The sequence below is a fragment of the Hyperoodon ampullatus genome, assembly GCF_949752795.1.
Source record: "Hyperoodon ampullatus genome assembly, chromosome: 15".
NCBI classification, from domain to species: Eukaryota; Metazoa; Chordata; class Mammalia; order Artiodactyla; family Ziphiidae; genus Hyperoodon; species Hyperoodon ampullatus.
Window position 1 is genome coordinate 18689217 of NC_136928.1, and position 25585 is coordinate 18714801.

General features: G+C 42.2%; 1 protein-coding gene across 1 annotated transcript in view; it reads right to left on the bottom strand.

The window, feature by feature from the left end:
* Positions 1 to 1085: 1085 nt before the first annotated feature.
* Positions 1086 to 25585, bottom strand: part of LONRF2 (LON peptidase N-terminal domain and ring finger 2) — a gene marked incomplete at both ends in the record, with an annotated part of 30461 nt that continues 5961 nt past the window's right edge. The window contains 11 exons of the mRNA XM_079720408.1: positions 1086 to 1280; positions 3753 to 3902; positions 5143 to 5305; positions 8556 to 8714; positions 10114 to 10235; positions 11431 to 11545; positions 11798 to 11897; positions 12890 to 13091; positions 13605 to 13766; positions 15904 to 16026; positions 22348 to 22466. Coding sequence (XP_079576534.1) covers positions 1086 to 1280; positions 3753 to 3902; positions 5143 to 5305; positions 8556 to 8714; positions 10114 to 10235; positions 11431 to 11545; positions 11798 to 11897; positions 12890 to 13091; positions 13605 to 13766; positions 15904 to 16026; positions 22348 to 22466 — 1610 coding nt within the window. The remainder of the gene's footprint in view (positions 1281 to 3752; positions 3903 to 5142; positions 5306 to 8555; positions 8715 to 10113; positions 10236 to 11430; positions 11546 to 11797; positions 11898 to 12889; positions 13092 to 13604; positions 13767 to 15903; positions 16027 to 22347; positions 22467 to 25585) is intronic.

Here is a 25585-nt window from a genome sequence, read left to right on the forward strand (position 1 = left end):
ATGCTTCACATCCACTGAATTAATGAGACAGGGTTATGTTTTCAAGGGGTTCTTTGCACTACTTTGGTTGTATTCTGAACATCCCCATGCATGTACAGTTTTAGCTCCCTTTATTCATTCTTTGTTTTGTGTGTGTGTGTGTGTTTAAGTACATATCCTCAAATCAACTATACTGTTTTCAGATTTTTCTATATCCAAGGTACCCTTCTTGTATTTTATTTCTTTTATTTTTTTATTTTTTTATTTTATTATATTTTTTTGGGGGGTACGTGGGCCTCTCACTGTTGTGGCCTCTCCCGTTGCGGAGCACAGGCTCCGGACACGCAGGCTCAGCGGCCATGGCTCACGGGCCCAGCTGCTCCGCGGCATGTGGGATCCTCCCAGACCGGGGCACGAACCCGTGTCCCCTGCATCGGCAGGCGGACTCTCAACCACTGCGCCACCAGGGAAGCCCTTGATATTCATTTAATTAAAACATGCAATTTACAACATGTGAACTACTGCAGGACATAAAACATGGTTCTAACCGGTTCCGTGCTACTCCTTGGGTAAGGACTGACTTCAGCCCTGCCACTAGACAACCGTTTGATTCCTCCACCTCACAGACAACTTCACAGTGACACACAAAGCCTAAGCACGTGTTTGGTTAGCCTGTACTCTGAGAAATATGCTTCCGGATCAAAATGTGATTCCCCTCCAAAGCCTGCTGCTCCCATCTGGAGGAGCAAGACACTCTACTGGGAAGGGAGTCTTCTTTCTTGCAAAACCTAAACCCCTTGTCAATCATCTGGGTTGTCCCCTGTTGTGAGTGAACTACACACCAAAAGCATCGGGTTCAGAGAGATTTTTCTTAGGTTGTTTTCCAACCGTGGGATCCATTCAGATTTCAGGCTAACCTTGTACAGAGTCAGATTCCACCAGGCACAGACTTCCAACTTTTGAGCAGGGGTCAACATTTGCTAAGTGTTCCATTCTGTAACCCTATCGACAAGCATCTCACAAAGCACAATGGATGGATGTTACTCGTCCGTGCCTGGAACTCCTCATAAAAATACAAGGGCTTCCAGAAACCCTGAGAGAGAAAATCAATTCTTTCTCTCCCGGCGATTAACCAGCTCTTGCCGGCTATTCATCTTACGCGTGATGATGGCTAATATTCGCCGAATGGCGAGCAGACGCTCCTTCAGTGAGATCATGCCGAGTATGGCCAGCTGAGCCTTCCGCTCCAAGGGCAGCACTGCCAGGACCCACCAGGACCAGGCAGGACCACGAAGGTTACTCTGCAAAACAGAGGGAAACACAAAATGAGCGCCTACAATACAAGCCTGTTTCCCCAAAATTGTCTTTTGTTCACCCACAGACACGTGAGCAAGAATTAAATGCCATCTTCTCTTTGGGGTCTACTGCACAATTCACTCAGCCCTCAAAACACAAAGCTTACTTTCATGTTACACACTTAAATGTGAGGAAATTCACAAAAGGAAGAATGTGTCAAGAGAAGCATCTTCCACAGGGAAACGCTATGGATTAGTCACCCTTGTTCTCTCAAAGCTCTAGTTCAAAACATATGACCTGCCAGAAAAGGAGACTATAATTTTTACCTCTACTTTCCAATGTTCTGTTACTGTTCTTTAAGTTTTAAATATGTTATATACAGCACAATGTTTATAAAGCAAACAGTATGTGTACAAGTTTGAGTGTTATAGTAAGATAAACCTTATAACACAGTGACAAATATACCTCTATATGAAACATCTATGTATATGAGTTATTGTTAAATATATATGTAAGAAATTACTATCAATTATATATTATTAATAGTTACTATTAATTATACATATACATATATATGAACTAGTAAGTGACCTGATAGCCTTTATTTCACATAACCAAACAGGCACTTCTGGAATGAGCTCTAAGCAAAAGTTGAGCACAAAGTTGTTCTCAATAGTCCTGGTACTGGAACCAAGACATCCAAGGTGCCCTGCTTCTAATGTTTTGACTTCAGAATCCAAACCGGGAACCAGGGAGGGTGGCTTGACACTCACCATAGCTCAGGGTGAGAGATCAGGAGTAACACAGAGGCCAAAGTACACAGGGCAGCCCATGTCACTGTGCAGAAGGCACCCATCTCCCCTCCAAGGGAAGAAGGCACAAGTGTTGGACAAAACAAACTTCTGTATGATTCACACCCTCCCTTCCCCTCCTCATCTTACAGAGTGGGGAGAAACTGAGTAGCATGATTAATGGGAAGGGCCTTGGCATAAAAAGATCTCCCACAAAGGACCTAAAATCCTCTGTGGTAGGAAGACTAATGGTCTCCCGAAGGTGTTCACCCCCCAGGTCCTGAAGCCCGTGGCTATGGCAGCTTACACGGCAGAAGGGACACTGCAGGTGTGAGTGGGTCAGGGACCTGACTCCCCCACCTCGGTGGGCTCAGCCTCACCGCAAGGGTCCTTCCAGCAGGGAGCTGTTCTGGGCTGTGGTCAGGGGCAGATGAGACTATGGAAGAGGGGTCAGAGGTGCAAGCTGCCGGCCTGGAAGACGGACCAACAGGTGAGAGGCAAGGAACACCGCAGCCTTTCGCGGCCAGAAAAGGCCAGGAAATGGATTCTCCTTTAGAGCCTCCAGGAAGGAATAAAGTTTTGCCATCACCTCGGTCATAGCCTGGTGAGACCTGTGTCGGATTTCTGACCTCCAGAACTGTACAATAATAAATTTCTGTTGTTTTTAAGCCACTCCCATCATGCAATGTGTTACAATTAGAGATTAATTTGGGTTAGTAAGCAAAAACTCCCAGAAAAGAATGATTCATACCTCAATCAAGTTAGTCTAACCACCTTGCTTTCTGAATCCAGGCTACAGAACAGAGGAGGAGGGGTTATAACAGAGTGGAGGGTGAGAAAGAACTCGGAGGTGAGTTGAGGCTGAAGGCACTGTCTTGGGTTTGGAAAAGACAGAACTCAAGTGGGGGTAAAAGACAGAAACCCCCAAGAGACAGAAAAAGAACATAAAAATGGATGGAAAAGATACAAAAGACATTTCATCTGACCCTAAACCTGCTGAGGCCTGGCCCTGCACCCCTTTCTCCAGGACAGGTGAGCGGGCACAGCAGGACGCACTATGCACTCTCAGTCACAAGCGCACACCACCCCCACCTGGCTGTGCCACCCAAATGTGGAGAGGTAGAGTCATCTGCACTTAGAAGTGCTTCACAGACCTGAAGCCCGTTCATCACTTAAAGAACCAGTGTCACTGAGAGCAGTCCCGGGAGCAGGGAGAAAGCCCACGAGAAAGCCCACGACGATGGGATCGAGGGCTACGAAAGCTTCCGGTTTAACGAGAGCTGGGGATTTTCTCTTCATTTATCCAACGCCTGTTCTTTGGGTGCAGGGCAATCTTACATGCAAAACATAAAGTGCTCCTGCCAATATACTAAAATTACTACTAAATCTTCCCATGTTGGTGGGAGAAGTACAAAAGTTGACAGCCGATCAGAACAAACTGATTTCTGAGAGAAGAGAAATTACCTTCATGTAGTATTAATCAGAAAGCATTTACTGCTTTGCTTCAAAAGGCACATGCTACTATACCAGATGCTTCTTTGGGCTGCTGATAAATGAACTGGTTCATAAGCGACCTAATGGAGTAAATAGCACAGCAGGTACTGCCAAGTTTTCCCTCAGCATCATGTGCCTTAGCACCTTACGGCAGGAAATAACAGCATGATAAAAGAAAAAAGGACAGTATACCTGAGGCTCAGGCTCTCTGTTGGGCATTAACCCAAAATGGCTTAAAATCTGTTCTTTCATGTGATCCTGAAGTGAAGCAAACCAGGACACAGACTGCTGATAAACTGAATCATGCAGTGCGGTGAGTTCTTCATACTCTGGACCTTCCACCTGATCAAGGAGAAGAGACAATCTTTTCAACAATTCATTATCACACGCGTGTCCATCACACAGTGACTGCGGCCACGTCTGCTGAGCGGATTCCTGGCATCTAACACTTCAGTAACTCATTAGTGTTTTATAAACACGATATATGCTCAACATAGAAATCTTCACTTTTTTTACACAGTGGAGCTCTATCTACCCTGTCTGTCTGTCCGTCTGTAACATCCAGATGTTTCTCTTAATATAAGCATGTACCCGATGTTATCATGAATCATTTTTAATGAGTACGTGCAATCCTGTATCGGAGATGTGCCATAATTTACTCAACCATTCACGTAAGATACATTTTAAAATAATACAAGTAATATAAGTAATTACGCAAAAGTGGTTTTGCGTGTGTGTGTGAGAGAAGGGGCTGTCATTTCCTCAGGATAGTTTCTCAGAAGTAGAATTACCAAGTCAAAGAGTTATAACATTTTAAAAATTATATTCCATGTCACCACATTATATTCCAATAGATATGTTACAGTGACAGTGCATTCACGGCCTGAACCTGACGCCAGGGGGAGGCCCTTAGGCTTCAGACAGATGCGCCCTGCTGCCCGGGGCCCCTCTCACTGCCCAGCAAGGCTCAGTCCTAGGTAGAGACACTGAGCAGGAACAACTCTGGGCTGAGGACCAGGGGACCCAGGTTTGTTCTGGCTTCACCACTGCCTCTTGTGTGGAAGCTTCGGCCAGTTGCTCAGCCACTTTAGGAGAGAATTTTCTCATCTGTAAAATGGGAATAAAGCACTAAGGTCCTTCCTGGTTATAAAACAACAGCATTTATGAAAATTGAGGTAAACTGAGGAATCAGATTATAGCACACATGACCATTCTCAATTTGATTTATATAATACAAATCAAATATTCATATGTAGTGGAGAGTTTTCTTTTAAAAAAACTAAAATTATTTCATGTTGTAGCTATTTAAGCTACCATTTTAAAATATATACATACACCCGCAAGAGTCATCATCCACAATGATAGTCAATAAACCCTCTCAGCAGATGTGTTATCCGCACAGAAGAGGGACCCTGAGAGCCACCGCGCTCGGTCTTCTTCTCACTCAGCTCCCTGGGCCCAAGACCTCAGAGCTCACCTCGCTGCACTCTGCCCTCTGCCCCACAAGGCCCGGTGCCCACAGATGACCAGAAACAGCAGCTGGCAAGGGGACAGAGCTGGCACCGTGGGTGTGACCACTCACCTTTTCAACTTCCAGATACTCAGTGTCGGCCGTGTTGTAGCCGTCTCTGTGACGGTGGCTCAAAACCCGGAAGCGGCTAATCCCAATGGCATCCACGACGGAGCTGCCGTCGGGGAACGTCCTGACGTCCTTGATCTCCAGCATGCAGCCGTACTCTGAGATCCTGGTGGGACAGGCGGGAGAAACAACCCTGACTTTAAAACTGCAGGAGGGTCTTCAGTTCTCCCCAGATGCAATCCTGGGTCTTAAAGGAATAAAAAGCCAAACAAAACAAAGAGCATCTCCACGCCAGAGCAGCAAGGTTGTTTCCTCCAAGAGACCAGCAGCCGATGAGAAATACACTGATGTGCGACGTGGCAAGAGAAGGGCCAGTGGGGACGGGGTACTTGTGCCTCAGCCCTTCTAACCAGTGGGGTGGGGACAGGTGGACCTGAAATGTGGCCCCCCAGCCCCCTTGGCCAGGGCACTAGCGCACTGTCCCCACCCCCCGCCCCTCAGACTCTGCTCCCCTCCCCCATGCTGTTGCCCTCCCCAACAAACTGCCACAGAAAGGCATCTACAAGCACCGTCTTCGGGACTTCCCTGGTGGCGCAGTAGTTGAGAATCCGCCTGCCAATGCAGGGAGCACGGGTTCAGGCCCTGGTCCGGGAAGATCCCACATGCCGTGGAGCAACTAAGCCTGGGCGCCACAACTACTGAGCCTGTGCTCTAGAGCCCGTGAGCCACAACTACTGAGCCCACGTGCCACAACTACTGAAGCCCATGTGCTTAGAGCCCACGCTCCACGGGAGAAGCCACCGCGATGAGAAGCCCACGCACTGCAACGAAGAGTGGGTCCTGCTCACTACAACTAGAGAAAGCCCGCGCACAGCAACGAAGACCCAACGCAGCCAAAAATAAATTAATTAATTAAAAAAAAAAGCACTGTCTTCATCTCCCTGTCTCCCCATCACACCTCAAGACCCCGCCGTTCTACTGACACGAGCCCAGTGGAGTCACACATGATGCTGGCACGCCCCAGCTGACCTGTCGCTGACCCAGCACTCTTGCCCTCCCTGACCAGTCCCTCCCTTCACCACATGCATCCTCCACGTGTCCCCAACACACTGGGGCTGCCCGGGAAACTGTATGCTCACTCCAAAGCTCTCCCACGTGACCCTACCCACAGTCACGGTTCTAAATGTCCTCCACGTCCTGATGGTATCGACCGTGCCTACGATGTGTCAAGCATTACACAGAGCAATTTATCATACGTATTCATCCAAGCCTCACAGAAGCATGGAGGCTCAGAAAAATTAAACTGATCTAGGGCCACAGAAAGATTCAGAGCTGAGATCTGAACCCAAGGGTATTTGATGCTAAAGTGAATAAACAACTGCACTACACACCTCCGAACTAATGCTGAGGGAGGACTCCCAAGTTACACACCTGCGTAGAGTTATAACACCTCTGCCTGGATCGCCAATAAAGTGCCCTCCTTCCTAAGGGTCTGTCTTATCAGACCCCACAGCTGCAGTGCGCATGGAGCCCCCTGAAGAGCCCCTTCAAAGGAGGCCTCGGTGCCCCAGCTCACGTCAGCTCCTCCAAAGTCGGTCTCAGCCACAAAACCTGTTCTTGCGATAAACATCTCGCCTGGTTTGTGGCCAGGAACTTGGCTGCCAACTCTGCAGCATCCAGGGGATCAAGGTTCTCATGTTTGTCCACATGAGGCCATTAGAAATTTGTCCAAAACATCAGCTGAATTCTCCCCCTCCTGGGCTTGGCCGTGGGTGAGCCAGGGCTCCTGTCTGCTCTCTCCCTGGAGGACCTGTCTCTCCTTGGTTACCCTCAGCAACCTGCACTTTGACGGGTTCAGGAAACTTAGGTTCAGTAGCTTATCTGTAGTAAATCTCTTCTGAATGTTCCATATTCCCAGTGGAAGTGGAACTTATGAAACTGTTTTTTCACTTTGCTTATGCTGATTGTGATGAATCAAATCTTAATAATTCAAATTTATTCATCTCTTTCTCCACCCTAACGCTCTCAGCATCTTGTGTAAGAAAAGAATCTCTCCCTGTTCCCAATTGTAAAGATAGTCCCCAATATTCTCTTAAATGTTTTAATATTTTGTTTTTCACATCTCACATTGGGAATGTAAATGTGTTACTTTTTGTGTATAGTATAAGGCAGAGAAAATATTTTTTTTCCCATCTGGACTACCCATTAATTGTCTGAGTACCTTTTACTGAGGAGTTTTGCCTTTTCTCACAAAATTACATATAAATTTGGAGTCCAGATATGAGTGGATCTGCTTATCTCTATAGTCTGTTTCAATGGTCTGCTTACTTGGACTTGTAAGTTTATTGCAGGGATGTTCTCCCATCTTGCTCAGCTGGTTTTTTCAAAACTACCATGGTCTTGGTCTTTAACATAATGATTCTAACATCAGCTTGAGCAATTCCATGAAAAACCCTCTTGTGATGCTGACCGGATCTACTTTGGATTTATAGACCAACTGGGGTAAAAAGAACATGTCTTTATGACACTGAGTTTATGTACCCATGAACACAGTATCTCTGTCCATTCTTAAATATCTTTCAATAAAGTTGTAGAATTTTCTCCATAAATGTTCTACATACATCTTGAGAAAGATATGTTCCTAGGTATATATGGTGGAAACTAGCAGATAGCCGTAAACATCCATTCTCCCCTAACTCCTGGGCACCTGGATGGACTACATTTCCCAGCCTCCTCTGCTGGAGGTGTGAGCAGCAGTGACTGGTATGGGCCCCTTTTCTCCAGGATCCCCTACAAGCACCAGGGCCTCTTCCACCAGCTAGAACTTGGATGTAATGACCTCATCAGGACCATGCAGTAACGACAAAGCCCTAGAGGATCAGGAAGCCGGGATGTGGGCAGGACCCGGGGTCCCCAGAGCAGTCTTTGGCGGGGAGCTACCTGCTGATTTGGAACATATTCCCTAGAAAAATGATGCGAAACAAAAAGAGATAAAAAACCAAGCACCATGGGTTTTTATAAGACTGAAAGTTTTCTGGCTGTGTGGATAAAGGTTTTGTGGAAGATGTAACAATTTTTTTAGACCTAAAAAGTTGGACCAGATTTGTTTGTATGATGCTGAGCTAGAAGAGAATTACAGACAGAGGGAAGCATGGAGGCATGAAAACATGAACTTTTTTTAGAGAAGGGCGAATGCTGTGGCAATGGACTAGTAGGTATGATGTTCCAAAGGAAGGAACAGGAGACGAGGCTAGAAATGAAGGGTGGGACCACAGCATGGATGGCCCTGAACTTATACTTTGTTACGTAACAGGAGACACTAGAGGTTTTCAACATCACCTTAAGCTGTTCTTCAAGAAAAATGACAGATGATACATTTAATTAGAACCTTTTCTTTGAACACTGGTCATTCTTACCCTGCGTGCTCTGCAGATAAACACATGCCAAACCGTTTGGTGCCAGTTTCCATGCATCTTCTTATCATGAGCCGATAGCGGGGCTCAAAGACATGGAGCGGACAGGGCACGGTGGGGAAGGCCATGGCACACACAAAGATGGGCACATCCCTGGTCAGACTGCGGGGTGAGGGAAATGTTAACTTAGAGGTGGAGCTGTGAGAAACAGAAGGGAGTGTGAGTCATTGTGAAACGGCAAAAGCTAGCCAACCTCAGCCCTCTCAGTTACAAACCCCTCAGGTTTGCCACAGGCTTAGGTGGGAAAAGAAAGCCAAGGGCCACAGCTTGAGAAAGTTCTCGGCTGGCCCAGGTTCCCTGCCAAGCCCTCTTATTTAATCTGATGAGACCACACTTATGATCACTATAAAGACATTCTGATGACCTTGAGGACACTGTGCTAAGTGAAATAAGTCAGACAGAGAAAGACAAATACCACCGTAGGGCCTCATTTATATGTGAAATCTAAAAATAAACAAAACCAAGCTCATAGACACAGAGAACAGACAGGGTTACCACAGGAGGGGGCAGGTGAAATGGGTGAAGGGGGTCAAACAGCACAAGGTTCCAGTCATGAAATAAATAAGTCCTAGGGATGTAAGGTGCAGCATGGTGACCATCGCTAATAACACTGAGCTGCATATTTAAAAGTTGCTAAGAGAGTAGGTCTTCAAAAGCTCTCATCACAAGAAGAAAAGTTTTGTAACTATGACTGGAGACATGTTCACTAGACTTATTGTGGCGATCATTTCACAATATACACAAATATCAACTCATTATGTTGTACACCCGAAACTAATACAACGTGAGATGTCAATTATATCTCAAGAAAAGTAAATAAAACAATTCTGATGAAAGCCGTCAAAGGGAATGAGTTCTAAATAAAAGGAGTAGAAGAATGATAAGGTCTCAATACTACAGGTCACTACAACACAACACTTTCATTACTTTAAAAGAGAAAAAATAACTGTCAAGCCTATTTTCAGTGGTAATCCCTTTTTCCCTTCTGTTTCTATGTCCTGTGCCTTTTCAATTCTGAAAAATTCAGCATTGCTTATTTAGATACAAAAAGCAGGGCCTCCCTGGTGGCGCAGTGGTTGAGAGTCCGCCTGCTGATGCAGGGGATACGGGTTCGTGCCCCGGTCTGGGAGGATCCCATATGCCGCGGAGCGGCTGGGCCCGTGAGCCATGGCCGCTGGGCCTGCGCGTCCGGAGCCTGTGCTCCGCAACGGGAGAGGCCACGGCAGTGAGAGGCCCGCGTACCGCCAAAAAAAAAAAAAAAAAAAAAAAAAAAAAAAAAAAAAAAAAAAGCAACCATATAATATTGTCAAAACACACTTTTGAAATATTTCTCACAAACTTTTTCAATTAAATGCACATAAACTCTTTGCAATTAATTTTTTGGGAGGCTAATTTCTCTGCCAAAGGCAGGGGAAAAAAAAGAGATAAAGCCGTGAGATTAACAAGGATTTTCTTCTTTAGCCTGAACTCAACACCAAGTACCTGGAGCACAGGGACTTACTTTGAAAGCTCCGTCATTTCTTCATCATAAATTCTCTTTCTGTCAGACAGCTCGTCTGACAAATATCGAAATATTAATTCTTCAGCCAGAGTAGTTATATGAAAATTTCTGCTTGCCAACAACTGGAACAAAAGAAAAAGTTAAATAATACCACATGGTAATTAATTCTTAAGGACAAAGAACTTTCTTCCCAGTCAAGGGTCAACAAGGAGGTGGGGGCAGGGGAGTGGTCTCAGAAGACAAAAGGGACTGAGGTGAGAGCAGGGGGGTCGGCCCTGAGAGGGAGGGGAGGGGGAGGGGGAGGGGAGGGGAGGGGTGTCCCCGGACGCCCCCCACCCCACCCCCATGAGAGAAGCGCAAAAGAAAGGGTTCCCTTGGAGGAAGGAAGAGACAATTCCCATTTTGCTGGCGTATACCCTTTCCATGAGTATCATAATGTCAGGGAGGGTGAGTAGCAGGTGGTGGGAGAGAAGAGAGATATGAAAGAACTACTCTGGAGTGAAAAGCTGAAGCTACCAGAGAAGCACAGTAAGGTTGACTAATAAGGACTTCCCTGGTGGCGCAATGGCTAAGAATCCGCTTGCCAATATCGGTTCGAGCCCTGGTCCGGGAAGATCCCACATGCCGCAGAGCAGCTAAGCCCGTGCGCCACAACTACTGAAGCCCGTGTGCCTAGAGCCCGTGCTCCGCAACAAGAGAAGCCACCACAGTGAGAAGCCCGCGCACCACAACGAAGAGTAGCCCCCGCTCGCCACAACTAGAGAAAGCCTGTGCTCAGCAACAAAGACCATATGCAGCCAAAAACAAATAAATGAATAAGCAAATTTATTTTTTTTTAAAAAAAAGGACTAATAAGGTGTTGGGTCTCAGATTTAAGATTATGAATTTAAAGTGAAATTTAATCTTCCCTATTTTGTGGGTTTACTCTGGCACTGCAATGCTACTTATACAGACGCACACAAAAGGCAAAGAGTTGACTTGATCTGGACTGGGAAAGGGCATTGACGGACTGAGGAATTAAAGCTGGATGTGAAGGGGAAGTAGGCTGAGACCGAATAAAAAAGTGCTAGGCGTCTTCCCTGGTGGCGCAGTGGTTGAGAGTCCACCTGCCGATGCAGGAGATGCGGGTTCGTGCCCCGGTCCGGGAAGATCCCACATGCTGCGGAGCGGCTGGGCCCGTGAGCCATGGCCGCTGAGGTTGCGCGTCCGGAGCCTGTGCTCCGCAACGGGAGAGGCCACAACAGTGAGAGGCCCGCGTACTGCAAAAAAAAAAAAAAAAAAAGTGCTAGGAATTGTCAGTTCCCAAGAAATACTTACTTCTGAGAGTTTTTCTTTGCACAAAGGACAATGTGGGGCATGGTCCAGGCAGCGCTCGAGGCATTTTAGGCAAAACGTATGTCCACAGGGCGTAGTGACAGGCTCAAAGAGCAACCTGGAGAAAACATCTGGGTTTTCGGCAAGAAATGCCCAGAAGACATTTTCAAATAACCTTTTTATAAGAATTCTAGAAATCACTTATATCCATTTTCCATTTGTAACTTCCTTAATCATATTTTTAGAAAATAAATCAATTGTTATTGAGATATATGTAATTTCTCTAACAATAAAAAGCCCGTTATGTTTAGGACACAAAATTCAGAAAGGCTGAATTCTTCACAGTTGCGTAGATTCTATGTCAGCCTACCTCATGCAAAGGGCACACTCAAAATCAGCCACGTCTATCAGGAGCTCTGCACTTTCTCCTACGTTAGAGCTCACGTTCCTTTGGGGTGAGGAATCAGCCACTGAAAAAGTTAAATGCTATAATTAACACTTGCACATCTGGGTAAGAGCATGTGATAACTGTATTTCCTCTGGATAAAGTATGTTACACCAATGTAACAAACCATGCTGGATGGGATTAGCAGTACAGCTGTCCCTCCGTATCCCCGTGGGGACTGGCTCCAGGATCCCCACAGACACCAAGACCCCTGACGCTGGAGTCCCTTACGTAAAATGGTGTGGTATTTGCATATACCCTAAGCACATCTTCCCACGTACAGGCATCGCCCAGAGATATTGCAGGGTCAGTTCCAGTACACTGCAATAAAGTGAATGTTGCAATAAACTGCATCACACGAATTTTTTTTTGGTTTCTCAGCACATGTAAAAGTTATGTTTATGCTATACTGTAGTCCATTAAGTGTGCAACAGCATTATGTCTAAAAAAATGTACATGTGTTAATTGAAAATAATTTATCGCCAAATGTGCTAACTATCTTCTGACAACACAGGTTTGCCACAAACCTTCAATTTGTTAAAAAAAAAAAATCTGCAAAGCACAATAAAATGAGGTGTGCCTGTACATTAAATCATCTCTAGGTTACTTATAATATTTATAATAATATATGTAAATGCTATGTATTAATAAATCATTCCTACACAGGGCAAAAGGAAGTTTTGCTTTTGGCACTTTCTGGAATTTTTTTTTTCTGAATATTTTTGATCCGTGGTTGGTTGAATCCGCTGATACTGAGGGCTGACTGTATACAGCCATAATTTATCTGTAAAGCATGAATAAAAGTGAAAGTTATACCTAAATTTTCTCTGCTATTTTTGACTATGAAGTCCTTGTAGGGGTAAACATTTAAACTGTCCTACAGTCTTGAAGGTGATATGTTCATTTCATTATTAATTTTAAACCACCTATATAAAATTTTTCTAAAGTATACTGAGTATCACCCAACATTCTATCACTCTAGGGTCACACACTCATTGACAAAATAGCCTTACTGACCTTTCTTGGGAATTTTTCCAGGGGCGTTCACATCGTGCGCATCCTCCAAATCATTCGGAAACTGTCTCTTTAAACCAGTGCTCAGCGCCGCTGGAAGAAAACTTTCTAACACTTCCTTATCCTCTTCACAGTGTAGGCCCAGTATAAAATATAACACTGAAGAATTGGTATTTCTAACCACATCCTGTTTCTCAGATGGATTCTGGTTAAGTAGGAAAAAAGAATCCTGAATTTTAAAGAAATCATAGCATCAGAGAAAAAAAAATCATGCAGTAGCCTTCCTTAGAAATCTCTGGAAAAAGAGAGCATATACTCTTCCCTCATAATTGGTTTCATCTATTAACTTCTAAGATGAACTTTACACTTTTCACGGTAAAATATAAGGATAATTTCTTCCTGAAACAGATCAACTGAACACCAATCTTCATATATTCAAACCATCCCTCTGCTCTCTTTTCTCCAAGACAAAATAATATCAAGTCTCCTGATGTTGTGGGTTGTTTGGAGATGTTCTATAAGTTTCTTTCAATCTTCAGTGATTTTCATTACTTCCATCAAATTCCTTTAAAAGTGTCAATTCTCAGGTTGAGAAGCCAGAACTGGTCTTAAGAAGTACTTGTAGCTAACGTAATGCAACCGTCTGAGTAACTTGTAAATGTTCAAAATTACATAAAGCTTAATCAAGGTAATATTGACAAACATGTGCACTTCCCACCTTAGAACTCCCTGCACTGCCACCTCCCTCCACAGGAGGCTGGCTGCTTATGTGGTTCTGACACTGAGCCGTTAATCTTGTGTTCAACATTCTGCTTTGGATGGAAGATGTTAAATTCTGAGGCACGTTTTCTGAAGCAGGGAAAAACACCTCACACATTACCTGTAAAATTGCCAAGAAGAAAAAAATATATTTTAAGACACTTGTGAAAAATACATCATATACCTGAAAGACTCAGAGGAAACTCTGAGGCCAAACAGGCCTAAAACATTGACAAGAATAATTACCCTATTCCAACTGCCAATGTTTTAAAATTCAAGTGTTTCTGAAACCACAGGCAACATCTTAAGCATTTTAGCCCCCAGTTCCTGTCCATCTTACTCTTACCAATTACAAAATATGAGCATTACAGTTTCTTTCAGTTTGGTCCTTACACATCTGCTACAGAAAATCTCCCCTAAATGTCTCAGGGATAAGAGAGAAATGTGGGGTGTATCGGTTGCAGGGGGTCCCAGACTGAACCTAAGCTGTGATGATCCACAGGATTAAGATAGTTCTAGAGGGCTGCTTAATTTACAAGAGAACCAGAAGAGTCAACTAGTAAGAACTTTAAAGGAAGAGAAGGTGAAGGGACACAGTTCTGGTTCACCAGCTTTTGGTGGTGGTGGGAAGTGCCGGCCAGTCCCTCGATGGTCCTGCAGAAACTCATGGACTCAGCTGAATCCAAGGGCTTAAGAGAGGCATAGAGGATTCCCTGAAACCTCAACAAAGAATGCATCCAGTGCGCTGCAGGTGACAGCTGAGTGCACCAGAACCCACGACCTCTGCAGCAGTGAGGATCAGCATCCCAGCAGGGACGTCAGTGTCCTCAGCACTGGCCCTGAGGGGTCAGCAGAGCTGCAGGAGGCTGCCAGGGAGGGAACCATATCTCACGGGCATCAGGAGGCTGGCACTGTTTGGTGCCCTCTGTGACAGAAGATACCTAGCACCCGTAAAACGCTGGAGGGAAAACATCATGTCTGCATGCAAAAGCACCAGACAGGCAAGAATCCACAAGACCTAAATCCTGGTCCTGGGACCTTCCTGAATCTGCTTAATCTCTCTGAGCTCGGGGTGAACGTCTCATGATGCTGTTGTAAGGATCAGTTGGGGTAACATATGTTTTACGATTCTTGTGAAAGTTGCAGGTGAGACAGCGCAGGCAGGAATCGTTAAAAATAGCCAGCTCAAGGTTCAATATTATTTTGACAAGTTGAAACAGTGATCAAAACCAATGAGTGACAATTTAACAGGATTAACAAAGACCAGTCAACTACACAAGGATAAAAATATTGCTAGAAAGTTCTCATTTAAAAAAAAAATCTCGCTATTCTGGCTAATTACAGTTCTAACAGAAGCCAACAGTGTGATGGTAGGCTAAAAATAAACTCCCAGTGAACACAGGGAAGATAAAAGTTCACCACCTGCAGCCACTGGATGTAGGGGCTAAAGTTCGGGGTATACAGCAAGGCAGCCAGAGGAGGAAACCTGACAACCCTGTTCTATGGGGAGAGGATGTTAGGTTCAAAGAACTAGTTAAGGCAAAGATGACAGCTCTTCTCTAATATCTAAGGCGGTTTAAATGAAGGAGGAAAAACTTTTCTCTTGCTCCAGAGACTAAAACTCAACTGTAGAGTGGAAATTACAGGGTAAGTATACCGTACAAGTTGAAAATAAACAGTGTTAAAATATGGAAACGTTGATGTAAAAACAAGGACGCCTTGTCATTGGAAATGCTAAGACTGTGTACCTACCATACAGGCTTTTTTATAGGGCAGGTCCCTACATCAAGTGTGACTCGATGACCCCCAATAAGACTGGGTTAAAGATTTGCATAAAAGAGCAGGTGTTTCTGCTCCATGTTGGTGAAGCTTTGTTGAAAATTTCAAGTCAACCTATGTAGCTGAATTGATATCTTTTGCATATATCATGATGTCTCTTCCAGGGCTTGTGCACAGACTACAGTCCTCGAATTACAAACTCTAGGATAAATCACTTTGCCTCCCCAGCTGCACACATCTACCCTGCCTCACTAATACGTGTCATTATTTCAGCAGAGTTGAGGTATGTGTACACTGTCTCATGAAACATGCTGCATTATCAAACACATGAACTCATCATTATCACTGCATGTTTTAAATCACACTGTCGTGAATATTCAGAGCTACATTTCCTGTTCATTGTACATGTAGCAGCGACTCAGCATGGACACAAAGGCTGAAAATAAGACTTCAAGAAGAAAGTCATTGAGAAATCACACCTTCTGCACTTCTTTCTTCACTGAGTTACATTCAGGGTTTAAAGCAAGGCAGTAGAGAAACTCCTTCAACACTTCCTTACTTCTTCCCAGTCCGGAAAGAGCCAGAGCTTTCACGTGATGTCCCTGGATTCATCCAAAGATATACATTTGAAACAACAGTGTGATGATATACTTGTGTACAGACAACCCCGAAATTAAAAAAGTCACTGGAACTGTTTTATTTGCACATTAAGTAGAATAAACACAAGCCCGCCGAGGATGGCTCTAGCTCTACTGCCTTTGAAACTGGGCAAACCTGAATGTCCCAGAAGTGCCACACACGATCAGAACACAGGAGTCCATACCTGGAACGTGAGCCCAAAGCGGTTCCAAGGGACATGCTAAGAGAGAACTGACTGTCTACCACCCTTCACTCACCCAGTCATCACAGGTCACTACCATGTTCCTGTCTTCAAGGAGCATACAGTCTTGTGGGAGCACACAGACAGGACAGACGTAACTAACACAAAGTGTAATATACAAAGTCCCACAACAGAAATGAACAAAATGCAATATGGGTCAATATTTTCCAACAGCATTTTGGTTTTGCTTTATGGATGCAATGTGGCAATGAAGACCCAATGCAGCCAAAAATAAAAATAAATTAATTTAAGAAAAGAGAGGGCATACTTGTCTTGCTCCTGACCACAGAGAAAAGGCTCTTAACTTTTCACCACTGAACATGATTTTGGCTGTGAGCTTGTCATATATAGCCTTTATTATGCTGAGGTTCATTCCTTCTATACTTAATTTGTTGAGAGTTTATATCATAAAAGGGGGCTGAATTTTGTCAGATGCCTTTTCTGCATCTATTAAGGTGACCATATAATTTTTATCCTCCATTCTGTTAATGTGGGGCATCACACTGACTGATTTGCATAGGTTGAACCATCCTTGCATCCTACGGATAAACCCCACTTGATCATGGTGTAGTGATTCTTCAGGGCTCTCTTTAATTTGGTTTGCTGGTATTCTGTTGAGAATTTGTGCATCTACGTTCATTAGAGATCACTGGCCTATACTTTTCTCCTCTTGCAGTGGCCTTGTCTAGCTTCAGTATCAGGGTAATGCTAACCTCATAAAACGACCTTGGAAGTGTTCCATCCTCCTCAATTTTTGGAAGAGTTTGGTAAGGACTGGCATTAATTCTTTAAATGATTGATAGAATTCATCAGTGAAGCCACCTGGTTTCTGGGATTTTCTGTTCTGGGAGATTTTTCATTACTGGTTCAATCCCCTTGATTGTTATTGGTCTGTCCAGATTGTCTAATTACTTCTTGATTCAAGACTTGGTAGGTTGTATGTTTCTAGGAATTTACCTATTTCTTCTAAATTATCTAATTTGTTGATTTATAAATGTTCAAAGTAGTCACTTTGAACCTTTGTATTTTTGTGGTATCAAATGTCTTCTCTTTTACTCATAATTTTATTTGAGTCATCTCTTTTTTCCCTAGTCTAGCTAAGGGTTTGTCAATTTTAATTTTTCAAGAAACTAAATCTTAGTTTTGTTCATCTTTTATGTTGTCTTTCTCATCTCAATGTCATTTATTCCTGCTCTAATCTTTATTACTTCCTTCTGCTAATTTAGTTTGTTCTTTAGGTTCTTGAGATTTAAGGTTGTTGTTTTTTTTAATTTTTTTAAAGCATTAGTATATTTATTTATTTATTTATATTTATTTATTTTTGGCTGTGTTGGGTCTTCGTTGCTGCATGCAGGCTTTCTCTAGTTGAGTGAGCGGGGGCTACTCTGCATTGCGGTGGCTTCTCTTGTTGAGGAGCATGGGCTCTAGGCACGAGGGTTTCAGTAGTTGTGGCATGCAGGCTCAGTAGTTGTGGCTCTCAGGCTCTAGAGCGCAGGCTCAGTAGTCGTGGCACATGGGCTTAGATGCGCTGTGGCATGTGGGATCTTCCCGGACAAGGGCTCGAACCCGTGTCCCTTGCATTGGCAGGTGGATTCTTAACCACTGTGCCACCAAGGAAGTCCCTGAGATTGTTTATTTTAGATCTTACTTTTTTCTTAATGTAAAAGTTTATTGCTAAAACTTCCTTGTTAGAACTGCTTTTGCTGCATCCCATACATTTTGGTATGCTGTGCTTCCACTCTGGTTTGTCTCTGGATATTTTTTTATTTCCATTTTGATTTCTTCTTTGACTCAGTGGTTGTTCACAAGCCTGTTGTTTAATTCCTATGTATTTGTGACTTTTTTAGCTTTCCTCCTATTATGTATTTCTAGTTTCATACCATTGTGTCTGGAAAAGATACTGGATAAAATTCCAATCATCTGAAAATTACTAAGACTTGCTTTGTGACCTAGCATATGATCTATCATGGAGAATGTTGTGTGCCCTTGAAAACATATATTTTGCTGCTGTTTGATGGAATATTCTGTATATGTCTATTAGACTCATTTGATCCAGTAGTCCATTATTCCTCATTCAAGTTCAAGTCTATTATTTCCTTATTGACTTTCCATCTGCATGACCTGGCTTCAGTGGATCATCTAAACTCACTTGCACCTAAAGTTGGCTGTGAGGGCACCAACTGGGTAGGGGTGCATTGGCACCATCTCCATGCAGATCTGCCAGCTGACTTCAACACTGGCAAAGATGGTGGGGACACTCAGCAGCTGAGACTGCCAGCATCCCATGGGTATCTGCAATGGCAGTGGCAGCTAGGGCTGCTGGGGTCCTCCTCTTATTCTTTTCTATGTGTGGGGGGATGTTCCAGCTGAGGGGATCCCTCTGTGGTACCAGGCCTGAGGCACTTGCATTCAGAGCAGCAGCAGAGCAGGAGTCACGAGCTCAGTGGCAGGCAGAACTACTGTGGCCCCTGTGGCCTGGGACACAGGCTCACTTGCTGTGATGATGGAGTATCTGAGGTGCAAGTGTGTGTACATCACCCATGGAACCGGGGTCTGGGTCTCCCTGCAGTGATTTGTATTTAAGGGGGTCAAGAGGGGGCAAGATGCAGCAGCAGCAAAGCCCAGGGATAACAGGGCACAGAGGTGTCCCAATTGAGGAGGAAGGGATGGAGCACAGAGCAATAGCTGCACAGTCTGGTGACAGAGAGTCAAAGTCCCAACTGAGGACCCAGGGGGAAGGGCACAGCACAGAGGCAGCTCTGATTCCCATAGGTGGTGAGGCCCTGTGGCACCCTAATCCTTGTGAGTGGGGCACAGCAGCAACCTGGGTTCCTGAAAGCAGGTCTCACCACAGTGAGAGCTCCAGCACTGGGAAGGAGACCCTGGGGAAGGACCCTGGGAAGCTCCATCATCTGCGTTCAGGATTGGTGAAGACTGTAAACGTCCTTGGAAGCAAAGGCTGCAGAGGTCCATGGTGGTGACAAGGATTGCTGAGGTCCTCCTGTTCTCCTTTCCCCATGGGGTGAGATCCCTCTGAGGGTATATTTCTACAGACTTTTACGTGTGTATCTTTGCATTTAAAATTGATTTCTGTAGGTAGACACCATGTAGTTAGTTGGTTCTTGCTTTGGTCTATTTGTGGTGCACTTCATCACTTCCTTTATGTTTGAGTTACAATTTACTGTTTTCCTTCAAACTTGAAAAATTCCTTTAGCATTTCTTGTAGTACACATCTGCTGGCAACAAAGACATGTTTCCTAAAAATGTCTTTATTTCAGCTTCATTTTAAAGATATATTTTTACTGGACATAGACTTTTGGTTGAAAGATTCCTTCTTTTGGCACTTTGAATATGCTATTCCACAGTTGGCTTCCACAGTTTCTGATGATATGTCATTAATCATCTTATTATTTTCCTGTATGTCGTTTTTCTCACTTCATGTCATTTTTCTCTTGGTGCTTTCAAGAATTTCTTTTTATCTTTGGATTACTGAGTGGCAGTCATTATGATGTGTCAGGGAGTATATTTATTTGTATTTATTTTGCTTTGGGGTCATTAAGCTTCTTAGATCTGAAATTAATATTTTCTATTAAATTTGGAAAGCTTTCAGCCCTTATTTCTGCAAAATTTTTTCTGCCATTTTCTAGCTTCTTCTCCTGGGATTCCAATTACACATATATTGTACCATATATTTCTAAGATTCATTTTTCTTTAAACTTTTGTGTTTCTGTTCTTTGGATTGTGTAATTTCTATCATTCTATCCTCAATTTCACAGATTCTTTTGCCATGTGTAATGTGCTATTGAGCTTATATAGCAATCTTTTATTTCAGCATTTGTATTTTTCAGCTCTAATATTTCCATTTTTTATAGTTTCAACTTCCCCCTTGGGTCTGTCTATTAATTCAAAGACACCACACTTTCCTTCAATTCTTTGGACATAATTTCATTTAATTGTCTAAACTTACCTATAATAGCTGCTTTGAAGTCTTTTTCTGCTAAATGCAACTTCCGGGCCCACAGGAAGACAGTTTTTATCGACTATCTTTTATCCTGAGTAAAAGTCAACAATTCCTCTTTCTTTGCATGTCTAGTATTTTTGGTTAACACTGGACATTTTACATAACATGTTGTATCAACTCTTCATTTTGTTGTATTCTTCTGAGGATTACTGGGTTTTGTTTTAGTAGGCAGTTAACTTTCCTGGATTCAGCTGCATCAACTTATCATTTGCTGGGTTATATTTCTGAATATGGGCAAATCATTTGCTAGTACTGGCCCATCTCTATTTGCACCAAAAGCTTGGACTCGATATCAGCCATGGCTGCTTGCTTGAAAGGATGGTTTCGCTTGGGTAAAATACCTGCTGCACCAGCCCCAACTGAAGCTTCCATCTCATCTTAACCACAGCTGGCCAACTTCATCCTCCCTTCGGTCCTCTGAATTCATCTTCCAATGGCACTTCCTTTAGTTGCAATGGTAACCTGGAAATAAACTTTTGTCCTTTACTATCTTAAAGTGATTATCAAGGTTGCACTTCTGCTGGAGCTGTTCTTCACTAGACATATATCAAGAACTGAGATTCACAAATTTACAATAAACCCTGAAAATAAAACCAAAATCCCAAAGGCTAGAGATACATTTGCTGCCTCCCTGACATGTAACTTTGTAGTAATTAAGTCTGTCTTTTGTCAGAGACACACTGCCAGGTTGTTAGCACAAAGATCAATACCATGGAGAAGAATCTAGCTTCAAATGGCAATGTAGGTCTACTGTCAATCAGAAATACTAGACTTATAATTCACAGTCCTTAAGGCTCAATCACTACTGATAGAAATTACCTCAGAAGAATAAAAGATCAAGGGATCAGAGAAAAAGTATTAGAAATACGAGTAGGAAATGTATTTAGTGAAGCAAACAAGCAACAAAATAAACTTCCGGGCTTGGTCCAACAAACGTTGGCTTCCCATTCTTGGACTCATCCCCACACCCATCTTAACACTCAATCTAATATGAAAACATTTTGTTTTAAAGGATGACTGGTTGGATGAATGGATGGATGGAAGGAAGAAAGGAAGAGCAAGCTACATCCATCCTGTCTATTAACCTGGGTTAATGTTTCTTCAGTGTTTCTAAAACAAAGATGATTAAAAAGCAATACAGCAGGAGAAAAAAATATTTTTATTAGATAATAGAGAATGCTATAGGCATTAATCTCATCACAAGTTCTTTAAAACTTTAAAATCTCTTAAGGGGTTTAAAATTCAAAAATTCATGAAAAAAGTTACAACTTTTATTCTTTGGCTCCTTAATCTTCCTCAAGGACAACTTAAGCTACTGTTATTAGGTTAGCAAACCTTATTTCATGTCACTAGAGGAAGTAATATTAGACCTTTCCAACCAAGACACAGAGATTAAAATTATTACAAAATAAATACATACAAAACATTCACCCTTTTACTAACACCATTTATATGCACCATGCATATAAGGGCCCAACTGCTAATCACTATTATTATGATTATAATAATAATATAGTATCTTCCTACTTAAACTGTAATTTTAAACATTTCCTCTTTATTCACCAACTCATAAAATTCTATTAGTTTATATATTTGTTCAGTGCCTAAGGCATATTATTCAGGTAATCATCTACTAATAGTAATCTAAATTAGTGTTTCCTATCCAGATCCAGTTGGAAACTTGGTCTTTTAAACTGAATTGGTTTATTATGACTATCTACAATAAAATAGACTAGACTATCTATAATTTGAGGGAAATGTACTCTGTCTGTAGGTACTAATCACAATGATCTTACTTTATTCTTCAGAAAATCCCATACACAGGTAACTACGTTCAATATCCTGTGATAAACCATAATGGAAAAGAATATGAAAAAGAATGTATATACATATAACTGAATCACTTTGCTGGATGGCAGAAATGACCACAACGCTGTAAATCAACTATACGTCAACAGAATTTTTAAAAATCCCATAAATTTACATTTATTATCTGCAAAGCCAACCTATACAAACAAATACCTTAGGCAGGAGAGGTTCATTCTGACAAACTGCACTGGCATCCTGCAGAGCCTGTTCATAGTTCTTCATGGATAAATACAACTCTGCTCGCAGCAGCAATAATGAATTATCACCAGGAGCTGAAAGGCATGAGGAATGGAAATAAATAAAACCGACTGCATTTTTAAAAAAATGATCTTTAAGTCATTAAAAATATTAAATTAGAAAACAAACATAAAGGTAAAATAAATAACACCTCCTCTAATCATATGTAGAGTTTAGTAGTTTGACAAGTATATTTTACATAGCTTTTCTCAGGAAATCAGAAAGAGAATGAGTAAGATTTCAAAATGCACCAGGAAAAACAGACTGCTACACACACACACTAGCTACAACATAATCTCTATTGAGTAGATGCTGAATCATCTTAATGTTATAACTAGGTATTTAAAAAGAAAAGATTTAGAATAATTTTCTTGAAAGTACACAAGGAAATTCACACTTAAAAACGGAAAAGTAATACATAATTTGTTTTTCTATGCAACTGAGCGGGTACAGATTGGTACCCATAATATGTTCAGGTAAGTGGGAAAACAAATCTTCCTTTTCCCTAGATTCTTCAAACGAAGAGATCTTGAGAATGACAGTACTCATATGCTACTAAGGACCTAAGTACAGCTTACAGAAAAGCTAACAGTGCTCTATGAAGTGATGACAGTGTATGAAGTTGTTGATTAGGCAGGGTACCATGGAAACATGACAAAGCCGGAGCTCAAGAAAGCAGAACCATCATGGCCATGTTTTTAGGCCGCTGGACAGAGTTCACTCTACCCATACTCACTGTAGGGTCTTTGAAATAGGGCTGAAGTGTGCATTTTAGTTCATCGATAAAATTCTGGGCGCCTAAAATGTGTTCTCATCTCTCCACTTAAGACGCATTTTTGGCCTGCTCCAAATCCTTGATCTTGACCTTTTTCTCAAAGTAACCACTTGGTACTTTCCAAAGGCTACCACATCTCCTCTTTGTTTACAGAGTTAACTGGTCAAAGGTGCAGGCAAGGCATGGGGAGCAGGTATTAATTATGTTATTGCTACAAATGTATAATACAGAGAACGTATGACAAGGAAAAAAGTAGGAAAAGGGAAAAGTAACAGCAGGAATGGAGGAGCCAAACAAAAAAAGCTGAATTTTTTAAAAAGACACCGACTGGCTAGAGCAGAGATTAACAACTTTTTCTGTAAAAGGCCAGACATTAAATATTTTAGGCTTTGCAGGAAAAGAGGTCAACTTGAGGGCATTATGCAGGTATTTGTATAACAAGAGAGAAAACAAATTTTTACACCTTTTTTATTGACAAACTGCAAAATATAGTAATTTAGTTCTTTTTTTGTAGTATAGGTCTACTAATTAGAAAAATGGAATTCTCTTAGAGAAGACAATATTTTCTTCAATTCAGGTTCAAAGTTAGTGTTCCCTGTCATCAAAATTGATTGAAGGGCTTCCCTGGTGGCGCAGTGGTTGAGAGTCCGCCTGCCGATGCAGGGGACACAGGTTCGTGCCCTGGTCCGGGAAGATCCCACATGCCACGAAGCGGCTGGGCCCGTGAGCCATGGCCGCTGAGCCTGCGCGTCCGGAGCCTGTGCTCCGCAACGGGAGAGGCCACAACAGTGAGAGGCCCGCGTACCGCCAAAAAAAAAAAAAAAAAAAAAAAAGGATTGAAAATGTTCACCTATTGATCTGTAATGAGATTTTACATATTCACCTTTGAAAAGACACACAGGTACTATGGAATACGGATGTCAATCCACACGCATATAATTTTAAATTGAGCATTTCACTGCCTGGAAAGTGTTTGTAGAATGCTATTAGATTCTTCTCATGATATTTTCCCCTTTAGTATGTCAATATACACTAAATATAACTGCAGATTAATGATTTTCAACTGAATATTAGATGAAAGCGCATCAATTGCATGGTTGAATGTGTTTTGAAATACAGAAATCTTCTTTGGAGACTTCTGGAAATCTAAAACAAACAAAACAAAACAAAACTGCTGCTGGAAGTACAGTTTGAGCTTGGGAAACATACCTACGAAGGCATTAAAACAAGCGGGTATTAAATTTCATAGAATGCTCTTTCAGCATCTATTACATGTAGTATATCTCCTGTTATTACAGTGAACCACGTTGAAAGATTTGTCTAATGTTGAATTATCCTTACATTCCTTGGATAAGCCTTCCTTCCTGACCTTAACTCTTATTACACTGCTGGATTCAAAATATTACTAAGAAGTTTAATTAAGGTTTGCGCATCTATGTACATATGTCAGACCAGCCTATAATTTTTTTTCCCGTGCAAGCTTTACCTGATTACAGTAACAAGATTATATACTAACCCTACAAAATGAGATGGAAATCTTTCCAAATTTTTTTATGAGCTATCGATAAAATAAGATGGGAGTTAATCTTCCTTGAAAGCTTGTTAGAACTTGCTTGACAGTAGTGCCTCTGTTCAGAAGAAAATCCCTGAGTTCAATTTCTTTTATGGTTTTTGGTCCATATCAGTATTTTACTTCTTCCTGGATCAATTCTGATAATTTATAGTTTCCTTAAAATTGTTCTTTTCGTATTGATTTTAAGATCTGTTGTACTTATATCTGCAGTTATACTTTTCTTCACTCCTGATGCTATTTGTGCTTTGCATTTGTCTTCATCGCACTTGCCAAACGTGTCTGTTTTACCAGTTTTATAATAAACCAGCTTCTCACTTGTTAACCAGCTTGTTAACCAGCTCAATTTTTCCTGTTTCACTAATTTTTCTGTTTTTCCACTATTTTGTTGCTTATACTTTGTGTTAGCTCAATTGATGTTGAGTTTCCTGAGTGAAAATCACATTTCATTTACATTTTTTAATCTTTTTCTAATGCGTTTAAGCCTCCACTCCTCAGATTCTAAAGGCTGCTTTTACAGAAAAAAAAAAATACTTTACTGTTAAAAAACATGCTAACCATCAACTGAGCCTTAAGCAAGCCATCATCTTTTTGGTAGTGGAGGGTCTTGCCTTGATGTTGATGGCTGCTGGCTGATGAGGGTGGTGGCTGATGAAAGTTGAGGTGTCTGTGGCAATTTCTTAAAATAAAACAACAATGAAGTATGCCATAATGACTGACTCTTCCTTTCATAAACAATTTCTCAGTAGCATACAGTGCTGTTTGATAGCATTTTACCGAAAGCAGAATGTCTTTCAAAACTGGCAACA